Consider the following 15,170-nt stretch of genomic DNA (forward strand, 5'->3'; position numbering starts at 1 on the left):
ACCACAATTAGAAAAACATAGCACTTCTGTACAGCTACATCTACACAAACATTTCAATCCAAAGTATTTTCCTTACAATTCTGTTGTCGTGAAGTAGGTGTTATTTAAAAGTTTTCTTCCAGTTTCTATTGCTACGATTTCTGAGAGGTATAATCAGAAACAGAAAATCTGGATTTTTTTTCACTGAGGTGGAAAAGGGATAGTCACTTCATATTTTATTAACTGACAAAAACTTACTTGAAGTGTGTTTACGTCATTCCATAAAGGTCTTCAGCACAGCAGCAGTCCAAATTATTTAACTGCAGCTGGCTGTGTTCGTCTGTTTTACCTTTCTCTTCAGCAAAAAATGAAAGACATGGTGACAATTACTTTCATGACAGTAACCACTGTGTACCTCTAAGTGAGATATTTTTGTATTTATTACACTAATCATTTTATGAATTTACATTTCCAAATAGTACACTGTGAACTGGATGTCAATTCAAAGTTACCTTGCTTTCATATTTCATGAGAAAATCATGGATTTTCAGATCAAGAGTTGGCAGACGCAACTGGTATCACTTGTGAAATCATTCTAATAGAAAAGGTATTGAACTGAAATCCTGAAGTTTCTCTTCTTAAAGCGAGCTACGGGATGACAAAAACTAAATAATAAAATAAATTTTAATAATAGTCAATAGTGTAATTTTATACTAAAATGGAAGATATTACAGGAATATTCAAAAAAGCGATAGTATTGAAGCTTTCATATGTAGGGCATCCATTCAATTGCAATTCAATATTCTGGTCATACATTCCCCTGAAGTATCCACCAGAATATATTTACTCACAGAAGAAGGGTGTCCACCTCCCTGTCTTGAATCCTCTTCCCTTTTTGCTGTTTAGTGCTCGGGATTGATTCATTATCATTTTCTCACTCTGGAACTAGGACTACCACAGACATTAAAGATGAAACATTCTACTGGTCCCATCAAGAGCTGAGCATTTGTACTTTTTTCTTTTTAAAAAACTTGATGATGAAGTAGGAAATGTCTTTTTTGAAGCAAAACTGTTTAATTCAGCATATGAAACAATGGCATCAAAGAAAAAATATTTTAAAGCAATTTAGAAAAATTTAATGCCTGTTTAGCTTCATCTAACCAACTATACTTAACATACACTATCAAAATTAAACTAAGAGTTCTTAAATTACATGGACATACAGAAAACAGCAATTTACTTTAGTTTCAATTCACTTGTTAGAATATAATTTTTAGACAATTCCAGGAAGCTGGAATCTCAAATAAATGAAAACCAAGTATATTATGCCTTTGCATTTTAACTGTCGTATTATCCTGTGGTGTCTTAAACAGAAATTTGTTTTATTTGCAGTATTTTTTTTTCCACCACCAATTTCTCCAGGGAGCTGGCCTGAATCTCTAGGATATTTGGACATGCTGTCTTTACAGCACTTTTTTCATTGTTTTAGAGTTAGAACTCTCCAAGTAAACAACCTCATTAGCCTTGAGACCATCTCCTTTGTATGTTTCATGTTCCCCTCTGCAAGTTTACATTGTGTTCAATAAACCACTTACAAGGTACAGATGAATGTAACTGCCACTGTCAAACCCTGTAGCATTTGTCACAGTGCTCAATCACAAAATAATTAGGTGTGAAGAGAGCACTTCAGCTCATTTCTCTGGGTTTCAGAGAACCCTGTTAAAGTTCTGTACTGCAAACTGTGCTGATATTATAAAAGATGTATATAAATCCTGAAGATGGTATCACATCACATACAACAGATGCTTCACAGCACAGGTGACAGAGATAGATCTAATGGAGGCAAGATAACACCAGAACTGAAAATGGTACAATCATATTAGACAGCTAGAGCTTACTGCTAAGATGGCTAAACTATCACCTCTATTATACAAGCCAGCTGTAGTGCCTTGGTACAGTTTTTCAGAAGACATCCAAAATGACAGCTTGGTAAAACTGGTGTAACAGTAATTCTTAGCTCTCATGGCTGTACTTTCCTTTACATGGTGTGCTTTTTGGAGCAGATTTTCTGCTTTAAAATATAGATGCATTGTCTATTATAGCATGGACCTGAGTGTGGTTAGGAAAGTACATAAAACGGTGACACAAACTTGCAAGATGCAGTGTTCAAAGTGAGTCAGATCTCCCCTAACAGGGCAAAGTAAGAACAGGATTCAAATATCATTAGCCTTATTAGGCAATACCATTACATAAAATGCCAGTTCTGTTTTTACTTTACCAAAAATATTTAATTGAATAAAATAGAAGCTCTCACTAGATGGTAGGTGAAACACATTCACAACAACTTTTCAAGATATGAAGCCCAGCTACACTCACAGCTTAGTTTGAGAAAAGTTTGACCATACAAAGCATCATCTCAAAATCCAGTCATTCCTGCTCAAAATACTTAGAGCCTTGCTTTTGAATTTCACAGTAAGATTTCATTTTGTTTTCTGTGAAGGGAGATCACGACTTCTATGAGCTACGATGTATTGTCCTGTTTATTCCACTTCTAGGTTATAGTGTCTGTTGTATACATAGCTCTCCACATGAGTTTATGTCAGGCTTCAGAAAAAATAAGTATTGTATAAAATCAACCTAGTACCTGACTATTACTCCTTTTTAATTTCTGTTTTTCCATTTATATTTGAAGCTTATACCCAGTCTTTTGTGTGCTATCTTGGCAATTAACTCTAAATTACTCTGTTACAAGTCTCCTACAAAACCCCAGCCACATATTTATGTTTTTTTAATATGCGAAGTTCAAAGTGTGCAATTCCTACAGTAGTCATAATGATTATTAAAAATTAATACACTCATTCTAGCATTTAGTAGGCAATAATTTACTAAAATGTGCTAATGCAATCACTGGCCATACCCCTTTTCTTGTAGTGCAGGGTCTTTGGAGGAAGGACTTTCTTTGCCTGCAGAGAGCTTGGCAGACAAACATTGCAGAACGCTGAACTCTGAGGTTTGGATTCTTTAGTAAGACAACAGTACAAGGCAGTTAAAGGTAATAAACATCTGGATAACTGCAAACAAATGAACATGAAACCTTTTGTATCTATGACCAGTTTGGACACCAAACACTAAGATATAGGTGTAAGATACAGGACGGAAAAGCGTATTTCTATTTAGTTATTTACTGTATATAATGCCTTTATATTATCATATATGAATATATTTTTAGCGGATGAAAATAAACTTTAAGGACTAGTATAGAGAGAGTGCTCAAGGAAGTGCAAAGCTTGAGAGAAGTACAGTCAGTATCAGACAATGATATCACTGTCTTAGAAGAAAAGGAAAAATAGAGGAGAAGCCTTCTGTCCATCCAGTGGGTATTGTTTCTATATAATCCAATGAAAAGACTAGAGCTGAGATTTTTAGGTGTGAAACAGGTTTTGAGCATGAAGATCAACAACTTGTACAACTAGTATTTACATCTTCAATCTTCATTACTAAAAGGATAGCACTGTTGCTTACTAAGACATCCTATCATCTTTGGTGACTACCATTTTTCTTGGAGAAGGGAACTTTTTTTCTTTCTCCACAATGCTACAATTAATTTAATCACAGTGCAGAAAAAAAGAATTGAATATCCTCTGGGCTAAAGAAAGAGACTTTTTTCTTCCCTCTTTTATTTCTTTCCCTTTTTTGTCCCTATCTTTCCTATTTAAAAAGTTTGCTTCAAGAATTAAACTTTACATTATGTTTTTAATTCTACCTGCATTTCAGCATCTCCAGCTGGATTAAATTCAACAGTATAATGCTACAATTCAACAATGTATGACAGAAGTTCACATGAATTCGTGTCCAATAATGATTAAATCTTACTCTGTTCACTCTTCCAAGCTTCTCAGCTGTCTCAGAGTAAAAACCTAGCTGTTCAGGGCCACGTGTTCAGGACTTTGTAAGTACAGAATTTTACAGTATAAGCACTTAAAAATCAATCAAAGCAAACAACAAGAACAAAACAAGGGTGGTCTTACTCTAGCATTTTGAAGCACAAAATGGGAGAAGAACTTACAGAGCTTATACCCACCATGCTTTTATTATTCACTTGCTTACCGTGTTAGTTGAGTTTCCATTTAAATGTAAGCCACTGTCAAAGAGAGGTGATGAAGTTCCACTGCTGTGATCACTGGATGGTCCAGGGGAACCTGGAAATCAGATCAAGAAAAATAACTGTTGATGTGAAAAAAAAAATGCATATATCAGACAATATCTACTCAGCTGTAGAACACTGGAAGAATTTTTATTATAATTCACCAAACCAAGACAGAAATACTATGTGTATTTTAGAAAGAGAGACAATTAAATATCCATATGCTATACTTAATGTCTAGAGAGAAAAAAGATATCTAGATGCCATCTGAGAGGGGCTGTGCTCATGAGATCTATTTCTATGTTTAACTGTTTGCAGGATTAAGTCTTTTTTCACTGAGAATGATATATTCAAAACCAAGTAACAAGTTCAGTTACACAAAATGCATTTATTAATTTAAAGACAAATTTTCTATCAGTTCTTGGAAGTCTCACCTTAGAGTATAACCATGGACTGAATTTATAAACAAAGAGAATAGGAAACTCAGGCAAGTAACTGGACACATACATACACTTTATTACTGGATATATCTTTTCCTTAAAATGCCAATTATTTTTAAAAAATATGTTTCTTGTCAAATTCAGAAATTGAAAGCAAAGAATCACCCTGAACTGTTGATACTATGTCAATATGGTAAGACTACACAGTTACAGTCTTTAAAACCTCTCCTTTTAGCAGTTATGTATTATGATCCTACTTTAGTAGTTAAAAGTGAATCCAGGAAAGCTTAATACTTTTGCAAAATATAATAATGGAAACAGCACAAAGTCACATCATTTTATAATTTCTGCTTAAATGTAAGATGTTAACAAATAGCACTAATAATATACAATTACTGTCAGAAAGCACTTGGTCTTATCAGTAATTCACATAAAATCAATTGCACAGCACTATACTCATCATCATTGAAAACTCATTTATCCATCTGAAGAATTCACCTGAAATTGCCTGTAAACCATCTCACATTAATAAGTTAGTCAAGCCTAACATCACGGAAGTCAAAAAGCCATTCTTAGTTATATATTTTTGTATGTATCTTTTCCATATATCTGGAAGATTTAGTAAAACAGAACTTAATTCCAGAAAAGCCATTTTCTCCATTATGGATCTGTCAGTTTAATGCTGAGGTCTCAGAATTATAGCCTGAATTCTGGAGTTTCACCATGTTTTTGTTTGGAGTCCTTTCTGTATGGTACTAGGTCATGTCAGCAGGAGTCATTATGCTTTGCTCCTGCTCCTATGGGACTATACCACCACAGACTCTAGTAACTACAATGTTTTGTAGCTACTATATATGTACAGCAGCCACAAGAATTTATGTTTATAGCCATAGACAACTACAGTGACTTAATGGAACAGAAGAAAATTTCTAATTTTTTTAATAAAAAAAATAAAAAATCCAAAAACTTGGCATTAAATTCTCCACTGAAGAGTCTGCCCACTGGGAAATCTGACTGTCTCCAGCAGTAGACAACTATCACAGGTTCATGAATCAATCAGATTCTGAAAGTGGACATATCCCACCTATTCAGTAATTTATCCCACCTATTCAGCAATTTGAGTATACCAAAAGACATGAGTTCAGGTATTTACAAATCTTTAAATCCAACTTTTACCATAAGACAGAATACTACATTAGAATAATTGATTATTTTTAAGTTGAGAGAATTTACATCCATCTCATGGGAAAGCTAGGAATAAAAGGTTAAGAAAGAAATTTCCCTCCTCTATAGTGTCCCAGCAGATTTACGTTCCAGCAGCTTTCTTCCATTTTCTGTGTGTTCCTAGCTACACAGCCTGTCACAGGCCAAGCCACCTCCATCACTTGACTGCAAACAAGTTCACAAGTATTTTAGTTTCTTCCCTGCTGTCTCTGCCTCACTTACTCATAGACTACTCTGTCATGGCCTCATTCATCATTTTAGAAGTTCCCACTGCAAATGCTCAGCTGCTTTCATTGAAAGTGCAGTGCTCTCATCTCTCCAAGGAACTCTGCCTTCCCACATGGCAGCCCTAGAGCAATCAGGGCTGTTCCTCCCTGCTCTTAGGACAAAACACAGTATGATCCTACTATCTGCTACCGCAGCCCTTGCTTAAGTAGATGAAACTCCAAATCAAGTGTAAGGTACTAGTGCAAACTCTGGAGCCTTACTGCAAGAAAGACTATCAAAATGCTTTCGCTAAACAAAATATCTGCTACAGATAGCTTACTACTCCCTGGCCATAATCACAGAATATTCCAAGTTAGAAGGGATCCACAAGGATCTCTGAGTCCAACTCTCAAGTGAATGGCCTGTACAGGGAGCAAACCCACAACCTTGATGTTATTAGCACCATGCTCTGACCAGCAGAGCTACAGCATTCTGTTGGGTACTGATGCCATGAAAAAAGGCATTTTTGATGTTGTGAAGTTTCCAGCAATTGTTACTGTCTCAATGTGTGATCCCATCCAAACCATAGACAATCAGCCTAAGAGAAATACAAACATACCCTATGACAAGCATCATCTGTTAATTCGCTTATTCTCAGCTTTGGCATTCTTGCTCTTTTGGGAAGGTGGGGTTAGCAAGGAGCCCGTGGGAGAGGAAAAGATCTCTGCCCGATCTTTACCTGAGCAATAGGTGTGTATGCTCAGAGGAAAAAGAAAACCACAACATACCCTGTGAAATAAGAAGGGGTGAGAGAGATGTAGAGATGGCAAGGACATGAGTCTGCAGTTCACAGAGGAAACTGAAATACCTTTTTGGATAGCACAAAAAAAACAGGCAGAACTCTGAGGTGAGAGAAATAAACTTTTTAAGGATCACACATGGTTTTGGAGAGCCAGCAGTAACTCAAGAAATCAGCAAGTTAGCTGACATTAAACCTAACACAAGAACTCATTTGCAGTGGTACAAGTAAGAGTTGTTTATAAATACTTTTATAATAGTTTTGCCAAATTTTTCAATTTAAAACATCAGTTATTTTACTATTTATTTTAATAAATCCTAGATTTTATTTTTAACTTTAAAAGCCTTATACTTTCTAGACCTAGAAAAGTCTCTACTAAAGTTCTGGATTTCAACAGTTCCATCAACAGGAAGTAGTTTATTTCAGTCAGTGAGTTACACTAAATCTCTAAATAACAACCCTCAAAACACACAACAGCAGAACAATGTACAGCAAACAGCAAGACTTCATTATGAACAACAATTTGTCTTATGACTGACATTTCTGAATGACACTGGAGATCCATTGCACATAAATAAAAATATATGTGTTGAACTTGCTGATCATGGCACAGGCAACCTCCAAAATACAAAAAAGTTCATTCTAGGATAGCCACAGAATTACAATCAAAGAAAACATTTTTGATGATCTTTAATTACACTGTAAGCTTTTTAAATTCAGAATATGCTGATCATTTGGTATAACTATCAAACAGAAGTATTTTGAAATAAGTCTGTTTTACCAGAAAATGTCCTGAGTTTTCCTAGCAGCAGTGAATCTTACTTAAATAGGCCCTGTAAGCGCCACTTACCCATCTGGGATGGCTAATGAACATATATCTAGAGAATCCTTAATGACAAGACCCAAGAGCTGATGCCATAATAATTCCGTAACAGGCTAACATACAGCCTCATAGTCAATTTTAACTTTCTGACCCAGCTAAAAAAATCTAAAATTCCTTGTCTTGGCTTCAAGAAAGACAAATCTATCTTCTCTCTAGCTGGCAGACACATTAGAGAAAGCCACAGCCATGTGGTGAGGAATTATCCTTGCCATGGAGCTACACAACTGAGTGAAGCAGACCTTAATGGTCCATAACAATTCTGATCCAGGCCTGATAATTTTCTGAGAAATAACTATTTGCCCTATGTAAAATTCTGCCAAGCATTCTGCAATATTGTATAAAATTGCTGATTAGAGAAATAACTGTGGCAGAGAATATTTGTTGGAATTATTTAATTTATTATTATGGACAGTCTTTTAATAGTCTAGTGAGTGCAAAGTGTCCTGGATCTGCTGTGAAAGAGACAAGGATCAATACTGGCATATCACCCTTGATTGGGACTGCCTCCAAACACAGAAACAAGCAATCCTTGTCTCATCCTTAAATGATACTTAATCAGTATCCACAAATAAGCCCATGCCAAATTTTGTATTTTTTGTTGGCAATAACGAAGGAATTTAACAGACAGAAATATGTTGTGAGAACTGTTGATAAATATTTCCATGTTATGGAATCTTGTGCTTTTGCCATGACATGAGATGGTGTAGGGAAGGGAGACATATGACAAGGAAGCAGGGGAGGAGGCAGATGCTACTCCTGATGATGTGCTCATAGTGATGATATGGGTTAATGGGAAGAGACAGTATGATTGCAGTTGAAGTGAACGTACCACAGCACTAAAACTGCCAGCACAGCAGCTGGTCTGACCAAATGCTGGAAGGTAGGGGACCAAGTGCCTGAGTCTTCTGGGATGCCAGGAAAAGCCAAGGTACTTCAGAATTATGCATATATGTACTTTAATTCTGCCTGCAGTGGGATTTGCAAATTTCTTTATTGCATAATGGCATTGCTACTTAGCTTTTTAAATGTGATGCTTCATGACTGGAATTCCCTTTTGTGCATGGACTTGTGAAAAGCTCTTCTTGAGATGGGGTGCTATTCTTTGTAACTTCAGTTTATTTATTTTCTTAAATCAGAAATATTTTCCATAACTTTATTCACCTTATTTGCTTATTTTCTCACCATAAGAATGAATATTTATAGCAAGCCATTTACCAAAGATCGTTTAACTCACAGACGTTGGTTTCAGCCTTTTTTGAATAGCTACACAGAACATTCTAGAGAGGCACATGTAAGCTCCTGTGGAGATCCAGGTTCAGTTCAGAAGGGCCATTTCTTAAGTTCCTCACATGTCTGATCATAGCTAGCAAGTTCTTTTATTTGAGCACGTGGTATAAGGCTGGGGTCATGCATGGGACTGGGTAGGGTAGTGTAATGCTTGGCAAAAGTTTCTTCATGCTCTGCATAGAGGAAGCAAGTCTGATAACCTGCCCAAAATTAGCAGTTTGTACACAAGATACCTCATTTCAGAAGCACTGCTGCACTCACTGATAGTCTGGTAGCTTGTCTAAAATGGCACTGTCCTCCCTATTCCAGAAAAGGCTTTCTTTGCACTACAGTAATCAGGTGCAGGCCCCAAATACTGCTAGCTGGTCACACTGAGAGGGGAGATGGCCTCTCTGATGATAACTGCTTCCCCTTTCTAGAAACAGCACTTTATGGAAGCAGTGCCATGATCTCAGCCTCCCTGACAGGAATGCTGAAGTATCTCCTGGTGAGAAAGCCAAGTTCTCCTGATGTATAAAGAGGGCACCAATATTCCTGTACCTATGTGAACTACTTGTGAAGATGGCAGCCTTCTACACATGTAGAGTGTGTACTAGGTCTTAGTGGCAAGGGTTTGTGGGATGGAATGTCTCCAGAAGTGGGAAATGGTTGGGGCTGCCCTGTGCCAGACACAGACAGTTCCAGCCAGATCCCACATTACCTCTGAGCCACGCAGCTGAGCTGGTAGCACCTCTGGGAAACTATTTAACAAAGGGTAAAATGCAGAAGAACAGAGACAATAGTAAGGAAAACAGTGACTCAAAAATCAAATGAACCTCAAGATCAATCAAGAAGGTGATGAACAATTTGTTTGTCTTTGTTTCTCATTGCCTGAATCTATTTTAATAGGCAATACATTTATCTAAGTTTCCCCATGCTGCCTCTGCTTCGGCCATGATGGTAATTCATAGCTAATCTCTTTTGACCTAAGAGCTTTTTTGTTCTATTTTCCAGCCATATTCTGTTGAACAACAGGGAGTGAGAGAGTGTCTGAGTGGGAGTTTGGCTCTTAGTTAAGGTTAAAGAAAGACAGGCAATACAGTTCAAGTATGTGATGTCAGTCTACAAGATGAGATACAAGTTCTAGTAGGATTATCATAGTAACAAATGAATATGTCCAGTAACACAGACACTACTGATAAGATGCTACTAGATTGCCAAAATCATGTTTAAGCTTGGACACAGTTATCCAAGGCACTGTCAGTATCATTTTAGAGTTGTCCGATGATCTAATAGGAAAAGTAGGAAGACCAAATCTGAAGATTCATTTTAAGAAACACTGACCATATATTAGCAGATGAAAATGATAAGCAGTAAGCACTGAAAGAAAAGTTTTAGTATAAAATGTATAGTTCAGTGTAACAGAGGCCTGTCAAGCTGGCTTTTGACAGATATAAAAATGATTAAATGATTAAACTCTTGTAATAGCAAGATATAAAATATGACACCTGTGAGTCTGTTGAAATTAGGAAAAAAAGAAGTAAATAGTTGAGCCCAACTTAAATAAATAAAAATCAATCCAAAGAATGAGATCTATTTCAAAAGTTTTTGCTTATTTTGAAGAGAAAACAAACTGCTAATATAAACTAGTGCAAAATTATTTAATGTGATGAAATAAACTTATTTATTATGAACACTTTTCTACTCGCTTGATCACAACTGTGCAACTTGAATATTTTATCTGCTAACCAAAAGAGCCCCAAACTTCCCTGATTTATATTTCTCATACAACTTTTAATATTGCTACTGTTAAACTACTCAGTTGCCAACATAATTCTGCTGACAAAACCAATCAAAATAGTAGATTAATTTATGAAAATATGTAATTAATGTTATCCATTTGTTTGGTAACTGTCCTCAAAGTACCTTTCAGTGTAAATGTATGATTCAAATGTTTGCAAACACTATTTTATTATATTCAGGCAAAGCTTCTATTAAAAAACCTTCAGCTATCACCCATGAGTATACTGCATTTTAATGATTTTTTTCAGTTTTATTTTGAATACATTATACATAAGCAGCAAGGCAGTATGCATTTGATTCTTATATGTTAAACAGCAAAGCAGACAGACAATTTTCTATTTCTTCCTGTAAAGCACTCAAGAACTGAATTTCTATTTCTGTCACTGTCAGCTCATTACAAGAATACTGCAAAGAGGAAAACAAATTACTCCTATTCACTTATTTCCTCTTACCTAATGGGAGCTTTAAAAATGATGGAGCTTCCCTGAGGTATTGAACTGTGATGGTAACTTCATCGCCAGCATTTCGCAGCAGGTGTACCTGTCAGCGTGACAAATAACAACTACTTTAAACTAAAGAACCATCAGTCACGGAAAGCACATTACTTACAATGAAATCAACATTCCTGTTGATCTATAATAAACTCAGTGTAAGCATTTATGACTTAGAATGTAAAACAGCTTGAGGATCAAGCCACACCAACAATGGAAAGGAGTAGACAAGACCAGTGGAATAAGCTGAATAAATAATTTTCTACAGAACCTGATATTACATACCAGCTGAACACAACTTCCACTAATTGATTTTATAAAATTGACATGGGGTAATAGGGAAATATGTGTTTATTTAGATATAATACATTAATTTTGTCTGCATACAAACAGAAAGACATACGGAAATATATATTAATACATCGTACACATCTTGGTTTTAAGTATTTGGTTTGATTGATTTGGGTAACAAATTAAGCACATTTTTGTGTTTCAAATACAGTATTTTGTTTTGTGTCTTTATTGTCTATAAGTATTTGTTAACCAAAAGGGAACACATACACACACACACACACACAAATAGACATGTTTTAAACCATCAGGATTCACTTTGGGGCATAGCACACTACCACATCAAGTGTTTTTTAAATGCAGAACTACAAATAATATCTCTGATGGACCTCAGTTCCTGCTACAGGGCAGAGGTATTCCTCAGTTTCACATCCATGACTCTCAGGAAATAGGAAATGCACTTGGTTTGCATGTGGGCTGTACACACAGGGTCTGCATATCACTGATCCCATCTGTCAGAAATGGATGCTCCACTTGTGGTCTCGAATCTGCACACAACCAGAGCATTCATCCACCAAGCAGAAAAGTAACAAATTGCAGAAAACTGACTTATATAGATGCATTTAATGGTTTAATGTACTGGGAGGAAGTTGGTGATTGTGTTATTCCAGACCACTGTTTTAGCACAATGCCACATTGGCCAACATCATGAGATGCAGGATTACCTCAAACATTTTATGATTACCACTTGTGTACCTAAAATAAAGCTTACACCAGAGACTGATGTACCCACATGAAAACTTCAAGCTTATGTCTGATAGAAACCAAGAACCCTTTTTCTTTTTTTCTTCCACCCCTCTCTCCCCCCCGGTTCAATCTGCTTTTAAATCATTTACTATGAAAAATGCAACACCCAGTGCTACATACTCAACACCAGAAATCTGAGTGTTGTGGTTTTTTGACTACTGACTATAAGAGAACCTGAGGTCTCATTGTGGGAAAAAACACTGTGAGAAAAATAATATGATCACTGATTTCTGACTAAATCATTTGAAGATGGTCACAACAGGAATAAACAGGAATGACACTGTAGCAAACTTCGCATGCTTCTTTAAGGTCATATGAAAGTATGTTAGGGCTGCAAAGCAAACCAATCTGTCTTAAATTAGAAGGTGCAAGAAAACTGTGTTTCCTGAAACTCTCCGCCCCTCATTTCCTGCAGGAAATTTCCTATTTCCTAATTTAGACATTTATTACTTAATACACACTGAAGATGACTGGTAGCTTTGCTAGTCTCACTCTACTGTTACAGACAGGACAAGCAATACATTCCCATTCAAATTAAAAATGTCAGAAAGTATCAGGGCAGGGAGAAGTCACAGTTGGCAAAAAAATACATGATACTGTTACCAAGTGCTGCTATACTTGCAATACTATTTTACTTTTCATTGCATGCTAAATCTATTAAAAATGACAACTTTAGTTCATAATCAGTATAGAAGAAAAAAAGTATATTGCAAAAATTAAATAGAAAATTTCAAAACCAACAAATTTTAAATGTAGTCATGATACTGTCCTAATATATCTAGTGGGAAGAAATATAAACCAAATAAAAATTAATACTGAGAACTTACCTTCTTATTGACAAATGTTTTTTTAAACAAGCCAAAAAAGTGAAGTACTTTAATTTTACCTTTGGAATACCAAGAAAGAACTTTAATTTCTCAATAGAAATAAACCTTTTGCAAACACAGAACAAATATGTTTCCTCTTAATTATGGAAAAAATATTTGCACACAAACATTTATATTTGTCAAGCAAAGAGAGGAGACAGTATGACTGATATATTGCCTAATGTACTTTTGGAAGACATTAGTCAAATTTTACAAAGAGAAATCCAAAAACTGTTACAACAACACAAAACAGTAGACAGAAAGTGTTGCAGAGTATGAGATTTCAGTTTTTATTTCAAAATATATTTTGAAAAGGAAATAACTCTAATATTAATGATTTAGTTTAAAATTATCAAGCATCAGTACTACCTTAAAAGATATTCACACTGTATCATACTCTTTGGAAGCTGCTTAGTATTCTTTGGGTAGTGGCGGAAGAGGTCAGAGTGTTGAACCATACACATACCAACAAAACTAAATCAACTTCAGTGATCACAAGAAGGTCTTAACAGTCAGAAGGTCACTAAATAATGCACTGCTCTGTGATGCTGAAGCTTTGACAAAAGACCACTAAGTCCAACAGAGATAATCCAGTACCTTTGGAGTAACATTTTTACTGTTACACTGTTACAGTAATAATATAAAACAAGGATTGCAGAAGTGAGAGGGTTTTGGTGTTTTTTAAAAGGTTGACTAAATACATTTAGCGCAGCTAAATCTGTGTGTGTATGTGTGTTTATGCACTTACTCATGTATAAAGGAAAAAGGACTTCAGCTGAAATGCTTGATTCTCATGCTGGCTTCAGTTTGCAGTTTGCGTATCTCTAAGTGAATTTATCACTCCAGGACTTATTACACTTCTCGTATGCATTGTTCAAGAACAGAGCAATACTACAAATATAAATAGGAGATTCTATATCTCAATTAACTACAGTACAGAGTCTGCTGAGAAAAATATGGCTCATATTGTCGGAAAATCTAATGACCTTTGCCATCTAATTTTTACTGTCAACACACAATTTAGAGAAATGCTGTATATCTCTAAGCTGACAAGACAATGGCACAATGCATAGCTGCTGTGCACTCTTTTTAAATTCTAGTTTACTTACCTTGTGTTTACTGTGATTTGTTCTAAATCTTAAAGCATCCCTGAACATTAATATTCACACTGCTCAAAGATTTAAACAAGGCTCTGGCTGTTTGAAACAGGTTTTGTCTTATCAAGAAGAACAATTAAAATTGAAATGGAGAATGTTTTTGATGAATGAATTGACCCATATTGCTCTTTAGCCAATACCTATTCTATGTGCAGAAGTTAAATCATTTCACTTTGGCCATTTAAAAGATTCAACTCTAAAGTATTTGCTAATACATTTTCTAGAAAACAGTAAAGATTTTAGGATACAGAGAAATCCTCATCCACAGATAACATATCCCTACATACAGAGAATCTAGATGATAACTTTATACTTTAAACATATGAAGTTAAATTAATCTTACCTTGCATGTATTGAAGAATATTTAAGTACCTAACTCAGACTAAAAGTCTGAAGCAAAAATTCTGAAGTAGAAGGATGTGAATCACCTGATGAATGTTGAGCTTGAGGTACAAAAATTTCACAAATAAAAAACTTGAAATTCACTTGAAGTGTAAGTCTTGCACTTGACAAGTATCTGGGTTGAAGGTTATATACAAGCCTGCAACAAAGCAGGCAAACAACCAAAATGTAGTAAAACATATGAAGAATTAGACCATAACACATAATAGTAAAAAAAACCAAAAAAACCCCCAATGAAATCTAGAGAACTAAAAATTTTTAAAAATTCTTTGTTTTCAGAAAGAACAATAGTATTTAACACTTAAAATGCCTCCTAGGCAAAAGTATACTTGGAGGCAATTTAAGAAACTTGGCCGTTTCAGCTTAAAGCATATGAACAGTGCTAAAAAATCTGGTATGCCTATGAGTAGG

The 15,170-nt window shown here is 35.4% G+C and overlaps 1 protein-coding gene across 5 annotated transcripts in view; it reads right to left on the reverse strand.

Annotated features, from left to right (window-relative positions):
• The window catches only part of SNTG2 (syntrophin gamma 2), a 221,209-nt gene that overhangs the window by 75,405 nt on the left and 130,634 nt on the right, over positions 1–15,170 (reverse strand). For all 5 annotated transcript variants that reach the window (XM_086875954.1, XM_086875955.1, XM_086875957.1 and 2 more), the window contains 2 exons: positions 11,198–11,285; positions 4,087–4,178 (listed from right to left, as the gene is read on the reverse strand). In XM_086875954.1, coding sequence (XP_086732080.1) covers positions 4,087–4,178; positions 11,198–11,285 — 180 coding nt within the window. The remainder of the gene's footprint in view (positions 1–4,086; positions 4,179–11,197; positions 11,286–15,170) is intronic.

This window comes from Cyanistes caeruleus, chromosome 2, assembly GCF_971803275.1.
Source record: "Cyanistes caeruleus chromosome 2, bCyaCae1.hap1.1, whole genome shotgun sequence".
Classification (NCBI taxonomy): domain Eukaryota; kingdom Metazoa; phylum Chordata; class Aves; order Passeriformes; family Paridae; genus Cyanistes; species Cyanistes caeruleus.